The following is a 22,804-nucleotide window of genomic DNA, read 5'->3' on the forward strand; positions in this document are numbered from 1 at the left end:
ACCCTAAAAATCTATGAACTATAATCTACTATCACCTTCTTTATTTATTATTACCAATAACATATTATCATTCTTCTTCACTTCCACTTAAAATCATAGAGCTAAAGATTCATATCATCTTTGGTTTAATTTCCTTTTCCATTTGGAAATTTATTTTACGGAATATAGAATATTAATACTTTTGAAAGAAACATAAGATTTTGATCAACTATCGTCTTTGAAAATTATATTGTAATTTGGAATTGTGAAAAGTATATTTTGATGCTTAATAAGTATTTTTTTCAACATTACTTAATTTATTTGACATTTTTGAAATTTCACCGGTGCAATTCACATTAAATTTCAAACTATAGTTTGTTTTGTACTTTTGAAACTATAGTTTGAGATAGAATTAAAAGCAATCTGAAATACTTTAATTACTATTACTAATAAAGTATTGTTATTCTTCACTATATAAAAGATTCTGGAGTAAAAATGGTTGAATGCTAAGACTAAACTTGTGTCACTCTCTACATGCTCTAATCGAGAATTTTCTACCAACCATTTAGTTTCATCTAATTCAGAAGTTTAATATTCCATTTGTTTAATAAATAAATAGCATACTTGAGTATTGGATGGAAACCCTTTCCACCTATGATGTATCAACACATAAGATACTAAAATACCTCAAATTTCACCATCATTAATTAAAAGAGAGAACTGCTCTTACTTTTTCATCTGAAAAGAAGAGAAAAATGTCATTTATGTACCAAACCTTGGCCCATATAACGTTTCCAAAAATATTGGTAGCTATAGCTAGCTAATGAACTTTCAATATGATTTGTTTGCTACAACTTTATTGCCAGTAGTGTCATTATATGCAAATTTCAAACCAAAAGAATAGGGGCTGCTCTATTTGATGTTTGATTGCTTGAATGGTCCACCTATCTTAGTCTTAAGGTAGCTAAAACAGACAACTTATCTTAAACCCTTGACCTATAACCATAAGAGGTTACCAAAAAACCCAAAATAGGTACCTAATGAGAACTTTCAATTTGATTTGTTAGCTACACCTATATATCATTGTGTCATTATATGCAATTTTCATACTAACTGTTGTTTGATTCCTTGAATGGTCCCCATGCATCTTAGTCTTAAGTAGCTGTATCGGACAGCAATAGCACGAATTTTCCACTCATCAAACTCATTGCACAACCAAACAATAAGGGAAGGCATTATAAAGCAGGTTTGCACAAAATCATTAACTTGAGACTAAAGCATAAAATATTTAACATTAATTGTCACCGATTTAGTATAATCACCAACAACTAATAATGCAACATAGACCCTGCATCCTTTGCCATTCAAAAGCAGAGTCTAAATCAAGCTTTAAATGAAGTTGGAAAATTTCGTATTTTATTTTAATGATTGACCTATGATAGTTATAGACTTATAGTCAATTTGGCTGCACTTACTAATCGCACCATGCTAAGATCGTGTTGCCAAAATTTCAAACCATTCTTTAAAAATATACGCGTAGTGAAGGGATAATAAATTAAACATACGAGTTTGTTATTTATAGGTTGTAGTTTTGGGACAAGGATTTGTTGTCCTAAATCATGTCCTGAATTATGTTTCAGACTAATAATATTAAAACAAAAATATAAAAAATAATGAACGTTAAATTTTTTAACTAAGAGACATGTTTTCATTAGTCAAGACATGATTTTGTGATAACAGATTTTGTCCTCAGTTTTGGTGGTTTATGGGCTCATCCCACTTTTCCTATATATCTGCTCTTTTTTCCATGCTTTTACACTACAGAGAGAGCCTTTTCTAAAGAAAGTGTCGGTGGCATCAAATTTTTCCTTTCTTGTTTCTTAAGCTCTCGCTTTTCAAATAAATCATGTCTTCAAGCATATTATATAATGTCTTTGTATGAATATGAATAAGCTTAATAAGATCCCTAAAAAACATGACACGTTTATCTGATACATACTCAAGATACATGCTTGATGTGTGAAAGAATCTAATAAAATACCACACTAGATCCAATCTTAATGATACGTAACCATCAAATAGTAATAACAAATGCAATTTGAGATATGGCATGTACGGTCCGTCTTTCATCATCAAAGAAACATGTTATGTTACATTCTGCCCACGATTTAACAGGAAGAGAATTAACTAATGCGCTTCATAATATTCTATGAGAGGGTTTGTGAATCTAGAATGTACTTTGATCTGCCCGATAAGAATACTATAATGCACTTCCTGCCTTAAAAGAATACTTGACAGTAAATAGAATATAAGAACTTTGTGTCCTATAGGAATATTTTAATAATTTTGTGGTCTCATGTAGTTAAATACTATGTAACATAAATTTGATGTCTCAAAATTTATCTAATAAGTTATTCATATCAATAAAGACATATCATATCAATTAAAATTTTAAATTATTATTATTATTTTTGGTCAATTATTATTATTATTATTTTTGGTCAATTATTATTATTATTATTATTATTTTTAAGATAAAACTGGGTTCATCTAATGTTTTGAAGATGACTAGCTAACCAAATGCCACGACATGGATTCTGATTCAAATCCAGCTATATATGAAAAGAGCATTAATGTTTAGAGGGCACCAAAACACTGTGAGTAGTACTGATAGTACAATCAAGATGCACCCTCTTTCTCTCACTTCTTTGAATTCCCATTTGAAGCTCCAATTCAACTAGTTGAGGAGTTAGCAAACTACTCCACACCAACCAACACATACAAACAAAGACCCCTCTCAATCAATTTTCTCCAATCATGGCCTCTTCTGATTCCTCTCTCAATGTACTTTTCCTTCTTCTCCCTTCTCTTGCAACTTCCCTTTTCTTCATCATCCTTCAAATAATAATTCAAACAAATATTTCTTGTGTCTCTTCAAAACAAATACAAACACAAGCTCTTCTTATATTGCCTTTAAAAGTACAAAAACTACCACTACCCTCTTCACGTAAGTTAACTTTCCATCACAACGTTACCTTAACAATTTCATTAACAGTTGGCACGCCCCCACAGAACGTTACCATGGTCCTCGACACAGGGAGTGAACTCTCTTGGCTACACTGCAAAAAATTCTCTAACTTAAACTCCATTTTTAACCCTCTCCTCACTTCCTCGTACACCCCCACACCATGCAACTCTTCCATCTGCACAACCCGAACCCGAGACTTTCCTATACCCGTTTCATGCGACCCGAAAAATCTCTGCCACGTCATCATTTCCTACGCCGACGCCTCCTCCATCGAGGGCAACCTCGCCACTGATACATTCTTCATGGGAGGAACCGCACAATCTGGGTCAATATTCGGGTGCATAGATACCGGGTATAGTTCCAACATTGATGAAGATTCCAAAACAACCGGGTTAATGGGCATGAACCGGGGGTCACTCTCTTTCGTGAACCAAATGGGTTTATCCAAATTCTCGTACTGCATCTCCTCCGGCGATTCCTCCGGCGTGCTTCTCTTTGGTGGCGGCGCCACCACGTTTCCATGGCTTGGGCCTCTTCACTACACTCCCTTAGTCAAAACAACATCGTCATTGCCGTATTTCGACCGTGTCGCGTACACGGTTCAGCTCGAAGGGATTAAAGTTTCGGAGAAATTGCTGCAACTACCAAAATCCGTTTTTGTACCCGATCACACCGGTGCGGGTCAGACAATGGTGGATTCGGGTACCCAGTTCACGTTTTTACTCGGGTCGGTTTACACTGCTTTGAAAAACGAGTTCGTGGCTCAAACTAAAGGGGTGCTGACGCTTCTTGATGACGCGAATTTTATATTTGAGGGGGCGATGGATTTGTGTTACCGAGTTCCAGTGAGTTGGGCGAGTCTTCCGCCGTTACCGGTGGTGACGATGGTGTTTACGGGGGCGGAATTGAGAGTTTCCGGGGAGAGGTTGTTATATAAGGTGGTTGACGTGGCAAAGGGGAGTAATGATTGGGTGTATTGTTTCACTTTTGGGAACTCTGACCTTTTAGGGATTGAGGCTTATGTGATTGGTCATCATCATCAGCAGAACGTGTGGATGGAATTTGATTTGGTAAACTCTAGAGTTGGGTTCACCGATACTAGGTGTGACCTTGCTAGTCAACGGCTAGGAATTGCTCCTTAGAACTTGGACATAGTTTTGTAACCATCTCAGCATCATTATATTTTTATTCACTTTGACCAACTTGACTCAACTCAACTCGATTTATTAAGGATTGACTCAAGTCGAGTTTAATGTTAAAGTATTTTTTTTGGCTCAATTAAAATTCGCAAACTTTTAAACAAGTTAATGATGTCAAATTTATATCTCTCGTGATCATAAGTTTAAAAGGTCTATAAAGTGTTAGTGAATCATACATTGTAAGTGTATTTTACACTGTCAGTAAATCATCCACCATTGATTTGTTATCTCTTCAAAACAAATACAAACACAAGCTCTTCTTATATTGCCTTTAAAAGTACAAAAACTACCACTACCCTCTTCACGTAAGTTAACTTTCCATCACAACGTTACCTTAACAATTTCATTAACAGTTGGCACGCCCCCACAGAACGTTACCATGGTCCTCGACACAGGGAGTGAACTCTCTTGGCTACACTGCAAAAAATTCTCTAACTTAAACTCCATTTTTAACCCTCTCCTCACTTCCTCGTACACCCCCACACCATGCAACTCTTCCATCTGCACAACCCGAACCCGAGACTTTCCTATACCCGTTTCATGCGACCCGAAAAATCTCTGCCACGTCATCATTTCCTACGCCGACGCCTCCTCCATCGAGGGCAACCTCGCCACTGATACATTCTTCATGGGAGGAACCGCACAATCTGGGTCAATATTCGGGTGCATAGATACCGGGTATAGTTCCAACATTGATGAAGATTCCAAAACAACCGGGTTAATGGGCATGAACCGGGGGTCACTCTCTTTCGTGAACCAAATGGGTTTATCCAAATTCTCGTACTGCATCTCCTCCGGCGATTCCTCCGGCGTGCTTCTCTTTGGTGGCGGCGCCACCACGTTTCCATGGCTTGGGCCTCTTCACTACACTCCCTTAGTCAAAACAACATCGTCATTGCCGTATTTCGACCGTGTCGCGTACACGGTTCAGCTCGAAGGGATTAAAGTTTCGGAGAAATTGCTGCAACTACCAAAATCCGTTTTTGTACCCGATCACACCGGTGCGGGTCAGACAATGGTGGATTCGGGTACCCAGTTCACGTTTTTACTCGGGTCGGTTTACACTGCTTTGAAAAACGAGTTCGTGGCTCAAACTAAAGGGGTGCTGACGCTTCTTGATGACGCGAATTTTATATTTGAGGGGGCGATGGATTTGTGTTACCGAGTTCCAGTGAGTTGGGCGAGTCTTCCGCCGTTACCGGTGGTGACGATGGTGTTTACGGGGGCGGAATTGAGAGTTTCCGGGGAGAGGTTGTTATATAAGGTGGTTGACGTGGCAAAGGGGAGTAATGATTGGGTGTATTGTTTCACTTTTGGGAACTCTGACCTTTTAGGGATTGAGGCTTATGTGATTGGTCATCATCATCAGCAGAACGTGTGGATGGAATTTGATTTGGTAAACTCTAGAGTTGGGTTCACCGATACTAGGTGTGACCTTGCTAGTCAACGGCTAGGAATTGCTCCTTAGAACTTGGACATAGTTTTGTAACCATCTCAGCATCATTATATTTTTATTCACTTTGACCAACTTGACTCAACTCAACTCGATTTATTAAGGATTGACTCAAGTCGAGTTTAATGTTAAAGTATTTTTTTTGGCTCAATTAAAATTCGCAAACTTTTAAACAAGTTAATGATGTCAAATTTATATCTCTCGTGATCATAAGTTTAAAAGGTCTATAAAGTGTTAGTGAATCATACATTGTAAGTGTATTTTACACTGTCAGTAAATCATCCACCATTGATTTGTTATTCATCATTGACTCTCAAACAAAAGTAATACAAATCAATGGTGGATGATATAGTGACAGTGTAAAAAATTTACACGGTTAGTACACAGATTTTAAACTCTTAATAATAAATGTAAGAGCTAATTAAAATGAAGATTACATATAGTCATATACACATGTATAAAAGTGACTCAAGTAGAATAATTTTTAATATAAGAAATGAAAACCGTTGATATTATTTGAGTTGTCATGAATAGAAATTCCTTTTGTCACTATTCTAACAATTACCTTGTTCAAATGGGAATTATGTTTCAGTTTATTCGAGGGAGGACAGTGAAAAAGAACCTTTACGATTTTCATCTGCCTCTTTGACATGGTTAAATTGGTTTCAACACTTGTATCCCCTCACGATGAAGAATTTGTAGAAACATGAACCAAGTTATATGGAAGGAGAAAGGAAAATCAATGTTATTTCAAACAAATTTCATGCCATAATTTTAGCTACGATTTTTTTGTAATAAATCAACGGAGTTGGAAGCCTAGAGCATGAAATGCTCCAACTCAACCAGAAGCATGTTAGAATTTTCCCTGACTCATGAAGATGAGAACCAGAACCTTTAGAAATACTTGATTATCTTCATACATCAAGTTTATCTACTTTCCTTTACCTTTACCCTTTCCTTGACCTTTCTTGGCATCTAACTTCGCTTGCACCCGAGCAGCAGCTGCTGCTTTTGCTTCTTCTCTCTTCTTCTTCTCCTCTTCTTTCGCAGCAGCGGCTATCTCTCGCTGTTTCTTCAGCTCGCTATTTTTTTCAAGTCACAATACACACATCATATTGCTTTCCAAACACGAGATGCATCTCAATCAAACAAAAAATAAATTAGACTAACTTTCGGGATGAGGAAAATAAAAGAAATAGTTAAGCATAAGATGTGCTACTTACTCGAGTCTAGCCCTCTCCTCTGAAACACTTCCCAGGCTGGAACCCTTCCTTGGCTTACAGGCAAGTAGCTCAACTTCAAAAATAAGTGTCGCACTGCAAGAAAATGAAAAGATTATAAATTTGCATTCATAAAAGGAGAAAAAAGAAAAAGAAGATTAGCTAAGAAACCAAGCTTTGAGAAACTTAGACAAGACTTCTTCACCTTATATTTGTATAATTAGAAATATTTACTATGTCTATCACACATTGATATTTGTTCATACTTACTATTGAAGTAATTAGTAAAACAATATTGTTAAAAGGCTTCTTCAACACTGTTTCATTTTTAAGTTATAGGTTTCATTTTAAATTTGTTCACTTAACAATAAATATGTTTTCTGTCTTTGTGAGGGGAATATGCATGAAATGAGATCAGTACTCTGGGGGAATATCTGGTGGAGATCCTGCACTACCATATGCATACTCTGGCTTGCATGCTATTTTTGCTATTTCTCCTACCTGGTGAATTCAACCAGCAAAAAAACATGACATTAATACCTTTATTTAAATAATTACAGAAAATTAAAAAAGCATGCTTTGCGGACCTTCATGGTTTTCACTGCAATGTCCCAAGCCTTGATAACACTGCCTTTTCCAACCTCAAAAGAGAAGATAGTGTTATCTTCATGGGTAGTGTCAAATACATCTCCAGTATCAGCAAGTGTGCCTTCATAATGCACTGAGAGAGGGCAAATAACAAATTATTATGAAAAGTATCAATAAAACCATGCATATGGTGCTTCAAAATTGGAATGAGCTAGAAAGCCACTTGCAAACTTACAAACTTTTTACAGATATGATGAATTTTATTTGGTTGCTAATTATAACTTTTTTTTCAAATTTTCAAAAGATGTAAGTTTGTTTCCTTTGGATTGAGTGATACCGCAAAGAACGTTCATTGTGTCTTGTTTTTCATTGAGCCAATGCTATTTTCCCTATTTATTCTTTTAATCTTTGCAAATAATACTACATGATTGTATTGACTTCTAGACCACCTAAATGACAAAAGTGATTTTACTAGATGTGAAACACAACAAAAGTATGTGCCTAAATGTCCTGAATAAGTTAATGTATTACAAGCTTATGGCCTAATTAAAGATTACCTACCAAGTAATACAGTTCATCACAAAAATCACTCTAAAGTATTCACATTACTGGGAAAAGCATTACCATCGACAAGAGGAAAATCTTCAGTTGGAGCCACAGCATCAGGTTTGCTTTTTCTCACAATGGTCTTGATGACTCCTCCATCACCAGTCAAATCAATTGCATCAACCATTGTTTGCACACTGTTAACAAGCTACATAAGAATAACATAAACTAATGGTTAGTTGAGCATTGTATAAACCATCACCAGAGTTGCATTATATCATAAATAAAATGAATTATAACATACAAGGATAAAGGATATCAGGGTAAAACCAGAAAGAACAAAAGATCATAAACAGTTATGGTTCTAATTTTTAAATTCAACAAACCCAACTCCTTGAACCTCCCAATCCATGCATATTAACTCCCTGGGATTAAATTCACACTAATTTGCTCAGTTTCTAAAGTCAGTAAGTCTAGTTGATAACCATGAAATACAGGGGTTTTTAATTTCTAAAGTAATCTATAAATAAAAGGGTTCATTGCAAATTTTCTAGCCCATGTAAATTACAATCAACCATATTCACCTTAGCTTCCACATTGTGTAATAAGACAATTCATAAAACTACACCAGATCATGAAATTAGACTCGTTTACACTTTTAATTATCAATCCCCAGCGCGCGAAAATTAAAACCAGTCTTAAATTTTTTATTATTTTATTTTTGGTACAACACTACAACCTATACCCCAGTAAGATCCATAATTCATACAATTAAAAAATTGAATTTTGAAAACATTGATAGCATATAACAGTTGTTAGCACAAAAGGGAAAAACAAAATAAAATCAGAAGCAATAAAATAAAGGAATTGATATAGTGCGAACAATGGTTAGAAAAAAGATAGAGAGACAACAATAGCGAGAGTAAACCTTGTTTCAGGAGAAGAGTGAAGAAGCTTCTGGAAGGAAACGGTTTAATCTGGTAACAGGAACAAAAAACAGTGATGACGTAATCGATGAGTTTCGGAGAAATTGAGAGGCCATAAGCTCACGATGATGCTCTTCTCCGAGTGGCAAAGGTTTTTTTTGGAACTGAAACCCTTGGGAATCAATACCCCCACGCGCAACGTTAGCGCGTAGTATATCTTGCAGACGGGAATCTTTATGCGCGTGTATCTACGTTCTACCGGGTAGCGTTGCTATACATGCATTGTGTTAGGTTTGATCCGACCCGACCCAATATCTCCATTCTAAAAAAAAAATACAACTTACTTTAAAGTTATGTTTGTGTGATAGGTTTTCCAATGAAAAGAAAAACTTGTTATAAGGTATATTTATGAAATGAAGAATGATAGATAAAGTTACATTTTTCAAGAAGTAAATCATGTCTTTATAATTCCGTTCAAGGATCTATTTAGTTTGATGCCATTATTTTTTTATTTAATTAAATTTGAAAATTAGAGGAACAAACATATATTTTATCCACTCAAACAAATAATTATTGCTCAAACGTCTAGATTAAAGATTGATACATAAAAGTAACATTATAACATTGATTTTATTAATGAGTTAGTATCTACTTATTATCAATATAATTTTTATACCTCGTTATTTTATTATTAGCACTCATATTTATTACTTTTATTTAAAAATTAATAATAATTAACGCATGAATAACTAATGACACACTAATTGTACATGATAAATTGTTTACCTAAATCATAAATTTGACATTTTATTATTGTAAATGGATATATTTGTAATAGGTAAATTAAATAATTGATTAAACATAAATATCATATCACAAATATATCAAAATTACACATCATTTGTTTGGAATGCTTTTAATTTAAAAATCATGCATTACATTAAGAGCTAATGTCTGCATATAAATCATATAATGACCTTTTATTTAAAGATGTTAATAGAAAATTGTTTTAATTATTTTGCTAGTCCTAATAAAACAAATTTAGTTTAAAGTAAAATTTCAAATAAAACATTATATTTATAAACTATTTTTATTTTATATAGTTATTTTTTTTATCTTATGCGTGTACAATACGTGAATATAATAACGTATTAACGTCTTTGCGTGAGTCCCTTATTTTGTTTGGCTCTCTCTCGTGACTCCGTTGTCAGCGTGACAGCATCCATGCTACTGCCATTCCCAATGCCTTAAACTAATATTTTTACATAAAGAAGCTTTTTGTCTTGTGAAACTTCAAAAAAAGAAGATAACTTTAGTTTCTTCCCAAAATTTAAAAAGAATAAATTATTATAACTTATCTCTTTCGATTAGTAAAAGTATGATATATGTGTATTATTTTATGTTATTTTAGAAATATTTTATAGAAAATAATTAAACATGACACATGTTATAATTTTATTACAAACAATTTATCTTCTTATATAATGAGATACATTATTCTCAAAATAAAAATTATTATCATCTACAGGAACATAATAAAAACATTACATGTTTTATTTGTTGAACGAAATTTATATTTTATTTTTCTATCATAATCATACATATGCTTATGTTTATTTGTCAATTTTGGAAAAAAAAAAAGTTTATTGAAGTCTAACAGTACATTAACTTCCCATGTTTCATTTTCACTCCCATTTGATTCTTTAATAATCTTCAAGTAAAAATTATTAGCTAAATATAAAATAATATATTTTGAAAATTATAATAAACATCATATAAATTAATATAATTATTTCCGTAACATATATACTTTTTTACGGTAGGACGCACAGTTAGGAACAGCTCTCAACTTCCATCCTTGTGAAAAAGAAAATGTTAGTTAAATTGTTATAAGACTTTGCTAAATTTTTATGATAATTAAAAATTCAATATTTTATTCCAAAAACTGATATTTATTAAGAGATAATCATATACACTAAAAAAGAATTAGTTGTTTGTTTAAAAATGAGGTTGATACTAAGAGTAAAACAGATAACCTCCATGATTTAATTTCCATTAAATTAATTGCAGTAAAAAGATTAAATAAAGAAGTACTAGTACAATGTTGCGTCAGCCTAAGCAGCATTCAGATCTATACAACACATAGCTTCCTTGCCTAAGCTCAGTTCCAATTGTTTCAAACTTGGAATATGGAATCTCTATCATTTAAGATCTCAACAACACTCACTTCTTCCTCAATCCCAAAGATCAACAACACTTACAAATCAACAGAAATTAAACCCCTAATGAGCTTGATAATGAAAAAAACAAGAAGAAAAAAATGTCATATTTAGTCTAAATTCCAATCAATCTCTTCATTCAAATAGACTGTTCTCTATTCTCAGATTGAACAGATGAATTAACAGGTAACACATCAACATAACTCTTCACTCATGGAGCTTTAAAACCCCTTACAAAAACTGAAAAATCTAACCAAGAAAAAATTATGTACAAGTATATCTCTTCTTCTCTTCAGTGATGCCTCAAACTTGGGCTCCATGTCTTGAAGAAGAAGAAGAAGAAGAAGGAATTAACGAAAAAGAGAGAAACTTTAAGCTCTCTATAAAGTTCCCTTTTTGGTTCCCTCACCAACAACTCTTTTTCTTCAAGAATCACTGTAGTCACGCCAGCATATGAGCATTGTAACACAGCGCCTCATGATGTAAAAACGTGCTCTTTGCTCCTTCACCAACCTTGCACACTTCCTTGCAAAAACAAACTTCTTCTGTGTAGTGGAAGAGTTCTTTATGAAAGTGGTTCCTGTGCTTGACCTTGAAAATCTGCTTCTAGATGACCCATCTTTCTTTGAGAACTTCCACTTCTCATCAAAGTATGATGTTGCACTTTCCTTGTTGTTATTACATGTGGACATAGCAGAAGCCATAGAACCAGAACAAAGAAAATTGCTTTGATGTAGAACAGAGGAAAAAGAGAACAAGAAAGAAATTAAAAACTGTGGGCAGTGAATTTACTGAGAAGGGGTTAAGGGACATAGTATTTATAATGGGTTTGTCGTGTGTGTGTGGCAGTGGGTATCACCTGGTTCCTCCTTTGGCCCACCCCTTTTTCTTAATCATGAATATTTTTTAAAATTATTGATTAATATGTGTGATTTCTTCTCAGGACATTAGTTATTTTCTCTAACTATTATCATTATGTCACGATTTTAATCATAGAAAAGAATAACTTGTGTACTCTAACGATATGAGATACTTTATTTTTTTTATAAATATTAAATATTGGGTGGAAAAAGTATTATTATATTGATTATTGAGGTGGGTTCCCAAAGCATACGTCAGTGATGAAAGGGGGAGACGAGGATTGAATGCAGCAAAATCTTACACTGATACATTGTTTATTTTGGAAAAGAAAGGAGAGAAAATAAATTAAGAAAACCATGGAGTCACGTTAGTGCGGTGGGGGTGGAAGAGACTGTAATATTTTGTGTGTGATAGTCTGAGACTGAGAGGAAACTTTGTCAGCATTTGGGAAAAGATTTAACAGAGGATAAAAATAGGAGTGCAGCTTTTATCAAAGTTAATTTTTTTTGTTGGCATTGGGAAAGCTTGATGGTGAAAAGATCATTTCATTTTTCCATTGAAGGCTAGAAATACCCAATACAGAGGAGATTCTCAAGATTGTGGGGACCATGTAGTTTTTCTGTTCCTGTTCACTAATTTACTTTTATGAAGTGGAAATCACTTTTGAAATTTTACTTCTACTGTGTGTAGATACCAAGCTTGTGTTGTTTCTTCAAAAAAGGTTCTTATTTTGTAGTGGGATTCAAAAGAATCTCACCATGTAATTCTGTTTCAGGATATAGGGCTTTATTCTTCCTATTTGTGTTTTGTTTGCTTATAAAAAATGGTCTTGTTGACCGGTGTGCTTGGGACATTTTTCAAGGAAAACATAATTCTTTGAAAAAGTAATTTTATTAATTTTCAAAGTATTAAATTCATGTTTCCAAAATAAAACTACTTACTTTACCATACTAACTATTGCACTTAAAGACATTAGTTAACATTTCCAAAAACAATGGTTACCCTAACTATGACTTTATTCACCAAAACTAGCTTATATATTACAATTTGTGCTCATTAGTTGTGAGCTTTTAATTTATAATGATTAATGTAGTTGAAAATTTATAGTGACTTATTAAATTAGAATTGTTCCATAAAACTACCTCAAATTTGAAAATTGACTAAAAATATACACTATTTATTTATTATTTATTAATTAAATAATAATTAAATACATATAATTGAAATAAAAAAATTAATATTTTATTTATTTGTGAGGTAGGGTGAGAGAACAAAAATAATTGAGTTTTTTAGTTAATGATAACTAATATTATTGTTTAAAATTTTGAACCGTAAATTTGTTAAGCGAATAAAAACTATTTTCACTTTCTAAATAATACTTCAAACAACTTCTTAAAAAATAGTTTCCATGCCAACATTAAAAACTCTATTTTTAAAAATATAAACTTCCTTTTTTACGGGGACTCTAGTTGCTTATTGATTAAATAAAAAATTATAAACTATGTGAAAAGTTAGAAATGGAAGTTAAAAGGATTCTAACATAAACGTTTAGAAATGGAAGTTAGAAATGTTTTTTTATTTATTAAAATCCGGTTCTAGTCAAATCTTGTTAACTTAGGATATTGATACAACTAACAATATTTTTCCAACAAAAACTTTCTTTCGTGAGAATCAAACCCGAGCTGAAATCTGAAATTACATGTAAGATTAAGTACTTTATTCCTTAAATCTAGTAGCTAGTACTTTATTTCCTTAGCTGAGAGAATATTGGCTCCCCAGTTAAAATCTCTAACATCAACCTTATTACCTTACCTTACCTATACTCGAACCTATGATCCATTTTGATGACTTTAAAGGCCAAAGGATAACTTAAAATTGTGACACTGTTACAGCATAGTATTTAAAATAACATTACTGAAATTGAAATACTTGTGGTGTATCACTAAGGTAGAGAAGTATCAACAAGTCCTTAGCATTAATTATAAAAGGTTGAAACTTCTATGAAATGAAATTTTGGTTAGTAATTTGGGATTGGGCAAAATTCTAGCTTTCTCGTTTTATTTATTTGCTTTAAAATATCCTCATAGATAGTCATGAACAGAAAACTTGTTGGTGAAATTAACACATCTCAAATGGTAGCAGAGAAAACAATGTCATGTTTAAGAGATAGCGAGAGCAAACAAAGAAAGAGATGGACACTTAACAGAAATTAGATTTAGCACCATAGCGGTTAAGGGTTCAACGTGCTACATTTAGTAGACTAAGGAAGATTCTTACAATTTTAGGGAAAATGAAAGCGATAAGAAAATGCAATTTGTTTCTGCACATGTATATGACTGAAAAATGCTTTTTCATACTAGTTTGAGGACACACTTATAGGATACTACATAATAATTAAGTGAACATTAGAATATATTGTACGAGTGCTGTTAAGTGATTTGTAGGTTAGAGTGTGTGAAAGTTTTAGGAGAGGATAAAATGGAATAAAATTGAAATTAACTATTACTTCTTGTTTTAGTTTTTGAATTAATTATTTTTATAACATGTTTGCACCCAAAAAATTATCTTTAATTATATATCACTATTATCAATATCATGACTTGAGGTGACATAAAATTAGATGTTTCTTGTATCACATATGCTTATGCAAGCAAAACAGAGATGATATGTCTCTATTTTTGTTCCCTTTTGTTTAAAAATAATAATCCTTCTTTTCACATTACTAAAAATGAATAATCTCTATTTTTGTGATCATGCAATTAATAAAATAAAATGTTGTGTTTAATAAGTACTATAGTTGTATGTTAAAAAATGATGAGAAAAATATATACGCACCAATTGTATAATAATTTTTTACATTCTTATTATATCATTTATTATTTATCTTTAATATTATTAACTTTTAAATAAAAATAATACAAATAAATAATAAATAATGTATTAAATGTGTATAAATATTTACATGATATTATTAGTTCTAAAATGAATGATGATATTTTCTTTTGGACTTGACCGTACATACACAGGGGAAAATGGGGTCCATAGTAAATGTAGTTCCATTGGTGGGGGCTTTCTTCTGTGAATGAAAAAGTGGGTGACCCACAGTGATATATCAGAAGCTGTATTTGTATGAAGCGTGATCAGGCAGATGCACCAATGTGGGCTTCAATTTAGGCTATAAGGTTTATTTCCATGTGAAAACATTAGGTGGCGACGTATCATAATTTTGTCACGAGTTTTAATCATCATGCTCATGCCTAACCAAATCTATTGCTCCAAAGAGTTTCCATGTCTATGATGTGAAATATCATTCATGTCCTGTAATTTCTCATCAACACTTCAAAGCATTGGAGTGTCGTCTTTGTTTGTTTTGGTCAGCATCAAAAGCAACTTTTGGTCCAGAATGCATTCATCTGAAATGATTGTTGAGTATATACACATGATTTAATAGGACTTTATATTGTAATCACTTTATATTTTTAATAAGGATAGAATAATGTTTTACAATGTATAATTAGAAAATAATGTCAGCATTACAAATTGTTAATTGTGTACAACTATTTAAAAATAAACCGGTCTAATAGGTTAATTAAGTAAATTTTTGTCATTTTCAATACACTTGTTCTACACAATTTTAAAAGTATTTTGAAAAAACCTAAATGCAATTTGTTTGCTAGACAGAAAAGTAAATGTCTTTTAATGCATGAAGAGGATGATGCAAGACTAACAATATAATAAATATTTACATTATTAGTAATACTTATTAAACTCGTTGCAAAATATCAACTAGTGGTGTAAGACCGCACTTGATCTCCAAAGGTTGAGAGTTTGATTCTTATGAATGACATTTATTGGAAGGCTAACCATAAACCCCGAAAAAGATTAGTTCCTTACTAAAAAAACTCATTGCAAAATAGTAGGGTCAGCATCGACCAAAAAGTAAGCTACAAGAAAAATAATAAATTGTCAGTTGAGTTTAATGGATATGTAAATTCGACATTCTCATTAATGCACAATCCTTTCTTTCTCTAGTCATAAAATGGCATTTTCCCGACAATTGTTATTAAAGAAAGAGAGTAGATTTTATATACTCCGCATGTCAAATCCAGATTAAAAACTATACTCCCTTTAATTATGTAGATTGAAAGACCAAATGTTGAGATTACTGAATCATGTAACAATTTCTGAAGTATGCAGAAATTCTAGTCTACGTTCCTTGAACCAGAAAATGGAAAGAAGAACATTTATAGTAATGTATTCACATCTTTTAGTGTGAGTGTGACCATTACGTTATCAATCATCAGGTTCATATCCCGGAGATATATACTAATGTAATTGACTTCACCTTTCCATGAATTATTCTTGAAAGACAACAATAAAACAAACAGCAGCACCATCAAGCATGCCATGATTGTTTGCATTTCAACCATGGGAGATAGTTCTCACATGTGCTTTTCCCTGGATTTCCAAGAAATTGATTCCATTTCTTTGTCATATAAGAAAGGATGAGAGTAAATACCCATTTGTTTTTTTTTTTCAATTTTTGAGGTACCAAACCGGTAAAGTCAAAAAATATGATAAACTAAAATGAGTATTTACTCAATACTAAGTTCTGTTTATTAATCTTCTTTATATTTTTTATAGTGATAAACATGCATGATGAATACTATGCCTAGAATGTCCTGTGATTTTTCTTTCTTTTCACAAACCGGGTATGAAACAGAATCACTAATAAAGTTACCAGCAAGTCAACATCGAACTTTCTTAATGTAAAGGGGAACACACTCACTAGAAATATTTTATCGAGTTCTTGTATAGTGGATTCAATAATGATCTCTTCTTTTGTTCTGATTTGTGTTGCATAGCTGTCAGTATTGACCAGTCAGAGATGCATGCAATTAGAATATGTAAAACGTTTCAAATTATGCTCGTCTACCACATGATCATGAGCACTCTCAGCCAAACTGAAATATGAAGATAAGACCACCCTTGATCTTGTGATAGTTAGCAATTTATTGCTGTTGTCTTATTCTGCATAATTCAATTTTGTAGTATTCAAGTACATAACCTTTTTTCGGTGTTATAATTATCTCATTCTAAGAATTAAAATATGTATGGGATCAGTTATCGCATGCTGTTGTTGATCTTATAGGTGGAAACATAGTCTCTAGTAATTAAATAGCTGGAGTGATATGTTTATGTAAAGTTAGATTATCTAAACTTTTATAATATTAATGATTTAAAAAAAATAATCAAATCATCTAGGAATTGAAATTTCATATCCTATAAATCTCATATATCAAATTTTCTCAGATAAATGATCTAGATAATTTACATTTTATAAAAATTATTAAGATGATAAGAATTGACAAAATTTAGTTTATTTTATATGGATATCTTCCCAGCCATTATATGGTATTGTATTATTAGTAATAGAGTAATACATTTTGTGTGCCCTTCTATGAACTCTTCTAGGATACTGAGATATCTATATCACTTTTGAGAAACCTTTACGATTTCGAAGCTAAGTTTTATAGTTTCTATAAGATTTTGTTGTGTCCTAAAACATTGTGTCTTCATTAATAAGTAGCAATGTGTTATTAGCCTACACTCATTAGATGAAGTTGGGTAAATAATCCATGGTGCAGACCCTCTAGTTTTAGGTCCCCACAAAATGCAGACAATAATTTAAAAACTAATAATCTTTGTTTGTTATAAATCACTTTGAGATTGTTTTTCAAGTACAGCAAAAAGAACTAAGATATTCTTCCAATTACTTCATGTCCACTCAAATTACTATCCCAACATAAGATTTTCTTGCTTGGTTCAGATGAAACTCACTTGAATATAAAAAAGTCCCAAAGTTACAGGTAAATGGAACATATCTCCTCAAAAGTTTGATAACTGAAATTCCTAGTCTACCTACCATGAACCAGAAATAAAATGAGGTGCAGAAACTTTTTTGTTCACGAAATGGGGAACAAGGAACATAAACTCAAAACATCAAATTATTTTTAGATTTCTTCCACTGAATTCTATGGTAATGTTTATTTGGGTTTGTTAACTTTGTTTTATCTCAGTTAACTAGAGCAGTCAAACTTATGAAGGGCATGCAATCGAACAAAACGTTTGAAATAAAGGCCCTGGTTTATACGAACCATGTTCATGCGGGGTGCATAATTCCCCAACAAAGATGAAAAGTGATGTTCAAATTCACAAATATTGGAAAAAAGTTAATGATTCTATCCCTCCACTAATGTTGTGGTTTTTTCTTTTTATACATTCTTTACTTCATGTGACATAAATTGGATTTGAAAAAATATGAGTCTTGTAAAAACAATTTCGTGACAATCGGTTTAATTGGTAAACCAATAAATCAGTTTTAATATTGATATGGTATAACAATTATACTGATAATATAATTATAGGTCAAAATCGATTAAAACCGGTTATACCAACCGGTAATATCATGGATTAAACTTTTTTTTGTTTAACTAACAATTTTAAGGAATAAATTAACTTGGAGGTGTCGTACAGTCATTTACCCAAGATGGGTTGAGAAAATGTTGTTATTATGGTATAATAATGGTAATGGCCTAGTAGACAATGACATTGAAGTTGAGAACGCATGCTAGCTTTTTTGGCACATTCACTTTGAGGGTACCTTGCCTTCATAAAGATCCTATTTGCCATAAGAACATGTTCAAGTCTCCCATTGACATTAACAAGCCTTATACTAAATACAATGGATTTAGACAAATAGTTGCCGGGGGGGACCAGAGACAAGAGACTATAGAGGAGAAAAAACATGTTTCGTAGTTAACACAAGGGGGCGAGCCATTTTCGGCTAGTATTCATGGGACAAGGATCAACTATCCCATAATTGTCTTGTCTCTGTTCCGGACCAATCAAACATCATAAAATAATATTAAAATATTAATTTTTGTTTTTATAATTTTTATTTTTAAATGAATAAAACTTTTGTCATTAGCTTGATAGACCAAATAAAACAAACATGAATGAGGACATATAATCCCCACATGGATCAGTATCCATGTGGTATGTGTTGACATGCACAGAGACATTATATTCAATTATTCATCCTCAAATTGGCGAATTATTTAATATGAAAAAAAAACCCATTAAACAAATTCGTCCGTATATAAGCATGTTAAAGTGTATTGAAATCTTTATGCTCTTTATCAAATCAGGATGGATATATAATTACTTGGACTTCATCAGTTTTAAAGACTAAACTAATCTTTATGTTAAATGTATTAAGATAAGATATCTATATAGTAACCCTTATCCTTTAATAATTTGCTAGTGCCCAAAGTTAAGAAACCTAACGATGTGTTTGCAATGCCAGTTTTCTATTTTTATTTTCAATGAAATCAAAAAATAATGGTAAAAACATGTTTGTATTGTTGTTTTCATTTCATATTTGAGAAAACATAACTCCACTTTTGAAAATTATGAAAATAAAAAAATATCATTTCTAACATTTTCAATAATGAGGCAACGATATTTTTTGAAAATTCTAACGCTTTTGTATTTCATTTGTTTCATATCTTTGTTATTTTAATTTTTTCACGTTATTATAAGAATTTTGATGTCTTGGAAATTTAATACATATTTATACTTTATTTTCCAATTATACTCTTATTTATTTCTCCTCCTTTTCACGTCTTTTTTTCATTTCTTCTTTATTCAACATTAAATTTGATTATTTTAATAAAATGATATTAAATTTTTATATCATTTAATAATTTTCTTAAATTATATGCATAACCTTAAACATCAAAAGATAACTAACGAGTGTTGGTTCAAATGGTACATATTTGATTCCCCTTAAGTAAGGTCCCGGGTTCGAGTCTTGTGGATGGAAAAAAAATATTCACTAGGAGAGTTAGCCTCAGATACCTGTGTCTATATGTTCCCGGTTCAGACAGGATTACCTCCACAATGACCAAGTGCAATAATTAAAGGTTTTCAATATATGTTGTTACTTGGTTATTTTAGTAATTAGAATTAGAACTAAACTATTTGCAAAGTAATTATCCAAGTTTGTGAAGTTTAGAGTGAAGAGTTTTGAAAATGAAAATAATTATAACAAACATGTTTTGAGGAAATGAAAATTATTTTTTTAAATGAAAACATGAAATAAAAATAGAAAACATTTAGATCAGTTTTAAATGAAATGATGACTAACTTTACTTTGCTCAATTTTCCTACTTGAGGTCCTTCCATTCATAAATGCTTTTACACATCACGTGCAACTTGTATTTGTGTTGTTTTTATATTCATATTAATCGATATTTTTTTTAAATGAAAAAATGTCATTTGTACACTTTCTTTAGTTTGTTCTAAATAAATTTTACATTGTTTAAAATTATTAGTTGTTGTACGTGTTCTATATTAAATGTGTAATATATGGAGCAAATATCTAATATCCTTGTGAACAAGATTGTGCATATTTTACCACAGGTTGATCCTCCATGCAGTGAAACCTTTGTCCCTTCAAAAATAAAATGTGCAAAAATCTCAGAGGAAGAGTAAGTTGATTTTTTGGGTACCAATCATTGATTTGAATGTCACCTATATTGTTGATTGTCAATTAAACTGAATTAAATCCTTGTACAACTTTACATGTAAGGTAATATCCACTTTAAAAGTGGTCACCATATAGAGCATATTTCTTTTGCTGTACTATTGAGAGCATATTTTAATTCTTTTTTTTTTATAAATAATGCACTGGCAAGCAAGTTAATTCACTTGTTATTTTAAAAACATTATAGCATTTTTTTATATATATGTCGTAGTGCAAACTATCAAACCCCTCACCACTAGCCCAATTCAAAAAAATTATCAAAATAAACACGTCATCAATTTCTTTTAATTTTTATAAGTAGGAATTGTATAATTTTGACATAAGTAAGATTTATCTTCAATCACACTCTAATACTAACTATAAGAATGAATGGGTATAGTTCAACCTCAAAATCTAGCTCATAGGATTAGGCTTCTTGAAACTCATAATTCTTGATTCAACTATATTCATGTGAGTTTTACCTTAAACCAATCACTTGTAGCATTGTACCATCAAGCACATGTGCACCATATCTGGGCTCCGATCTTGTTCTAACCCGTCTTATGTCAACTGAACATCGCTCCACATTAAGCAGGCCTAACAGGCCTCTAATTAGTTTTTGGGTGTATTTTTCATCCCATTTTTCTTTCCCATTACCCTTTCTGAAACATATTTACTTCAACTATTTTTAGAATTTTTTTTTGGAAACATGGGAAAGCCACTTCTGAATAATATGCTTCCGGAAATAAATCACGAGTGGTGGGATAAGAAAAGAGGTGTTGGGAAAAGAAACCCCAATTATAATAATTAGTATTGAATTGGAAAAAGTTTTTTTTGTCTAATAACTACAACCCAATAGAAACTAATTTTATTCTCGTTGTTTATAGGTAAATAAGAGGAATTTAGAAGATAGAAATATTTGTAGTAGTCCATTTTCTTTTAAAGAAATTGTAAATGATTCATCTAGGTACCGATACCTTCTATTTTTGTCACCGAGGATGATCTGCTACTTGCTCTATGTTTTTTTGTTGCTGTAACTTGCAAGCACTAGATAAAATCTCATGGATTTTTCGTTAATTCAGTTTGTCAGCACTTTTCTTATACCGTTGATTCTTCCCTTTAAACTCGGTCAGTATTTTACGTACAACATATATTGTGAGAGTAGTGGGGAACAGGATATGACAAACATACTAAAAACACATTTTACTGGACAATGAATCTAAGAGTCCTAGTACAATTTACAGCTACTAGGATGTGGTCACATCAATACTCATCACAGATCAGACGCAACCAAATCGTGAGGACTTAATTATGGATGTAAACAGATACAAGAAGTAATGGAATTTCAACTGAGTTTGTGACTTGCCAGTGGAGTTGTGAAAAGAATGTGGACTGTAAATTCAGAATTTTTATATATGGATAAAGTGAAATTTGTAAAAAAATGTTCAACAAAAAAGAACCCACAATCAAATATATGAGACTATAATAGTTGATGTATATGTTATATTATAGCGAACATTACTTTGTATAACATTTCAATATATAAATAAAATAACCACCTTATCAGTACAACAAAGCTTAATTACCCTCCAACAAAATAATAAGTGTCCAAATGTACCATACGTATATAACATTATTATACGATGCATTCAATGAATTTAATGTAAATCTATTACTTTCACCATATTGCATGGCATCATCATCATTCCTTATATATATACTTGATGCATGTGATCCGAAGTCAGGCAGTTACAATATTACCATATATGCATTCCCTCCCACTGCTTCTGTGCCTCGTCTGTGTTTTAGTAACACTAGAAAGTTTCAAACTTCAATGGAGTAAAAGATATTTTCTTTGCACTCAATTGATTGCTCTTAGGATAGGAAATAGACTACCCTACTTGTGCATGAAGAAAAAGAGAGAGAAATGATTGAAACATGGAAGTTATGGAGAGAGGGTTCTTTTTACCTTAAGAACAAGAGCCCCAAACGATTATTACTCACTATGCTTAATGTCAAACTCAACTTGTAGTAGTACCATACTGTTCAGATTCCCTACGAGTACTTAAAAGCCGTGGCTCAATGTGATCGATGTGATTTCTATTGACATGAACACGACTACCTAAAAATTCTTCATTAAAAGTAATTCACAGTTATCATCAGTGAACCAGAAATAATACAGAGGCTACGTGGTA

The 22,804-nt window shown here is 32.0% G+C and overlaps 4 protein-coding genes across 7 annotated transcripts; 2 read left to right on the forward strand and 2 right to left on the reverse strand.

The window, feature by feature from the left end:
- LOC109361021 (peptidyl-prolyl cis-trans isomerase FKBP20-1-like) lies at positions 1,737-9,184 on the reverse strand. 4 transcript variants are annotated; one of them, XM_019606303.1, is made up of 7 exons: positions 8,942-9,177; positions 8,092-8,221; positions 7,467-7,600; positions 7,301-7,380; positions 6,883-6,975; positions 6,552-6,741; positions 1,737-1,911 (listed from the first exon to the last, which is right to left on the reverse strand). In XM_019606303.1, the coding sequence occupies exons 2-6, from the start codon at positions 8,198-8,200 to the stop codon at positions 6,591-6,593; spliced, it is 567 nt and encodes a 188-aa protein (XP_019461848.1). In that variant the 5' UTR covers positions 8,201-8,221; positions 8,942-9,177; the 3' UTR covers positions 1,737-1,911; positions 6,552-6,590. The 4 variants fall into 4 exon arrangements, with proteins under 4 accessions (XP_019461848.1, XP_019461849.1, XP_019461847.1 ...); XM_019606304.1 differs by lacking the exon at positions 1,737-1,911 and having other exon boundaries at positions 6,192-6,741; positions 8,092-8,210; positions 8,942-9,184; XM_019606302.1 differs by lacking the exon at positions 1,737-1,911 and having other exon boundaries at positions 6,195-6,741; positions 8,942-9,175.
- Positions 2,509-4,193, forward strand: LOC109361020 (aspartic proteinase PCS1-like). The gene has a single exon (XM_019606301.1). It carries the CDS (start codon positions 2,797-2,799, stop codon positions 4,147-4,149), a length of 1,353 nt encoding a protein of 450 aa, XP_019461846.1. The 5' UTR covers positions 2,509-2,796; the 3' UTR covers positions 4,150-4,193.
- LOC109359628 (aspartic proteinase PCS1-like) lies at positions 4,433-5,716 on the forward strand (the record flags this gene model as incomplete). The annotated part of the gene is made up of 1 exon (XM_019604328.1): positions 4,433-5,716. A coding segment is annotated over one exon (1,242 nt), but the record flags the coding sequence as incomplete, so codon positions are not given.
- On the reverse strand, positions 11,126-11,960 carry LOC109361023. Its single transcript, XM_019606306.1, has one exon. The coding sequence runs from the start codon at positions 11,860-11,862 to the stop codon at positions 11,584-11,586; it is 279 nt and encodes a 92-aa protein (XP_019461851.1). The 5' UTR covers positions 11,863-11,960; the 3' UTR covers positions 11,126-11,583.

Source organism: Lupinus angustifolius, chromosome LG11 (assembly GCF_001865875.1).
Source record: "Lupinus angustifolius cultivar Tanjil chromosome LG11, LupAngTanjil_v1.0, whole genome shotgun sequence".
Classification (NCBI taxonomy): Eukaryota; Viridiplantae; Streptophyta; class Magnoliopsida; order Fabales; family Fabaceae; genus Lupinus; species Lupinus angustifolius.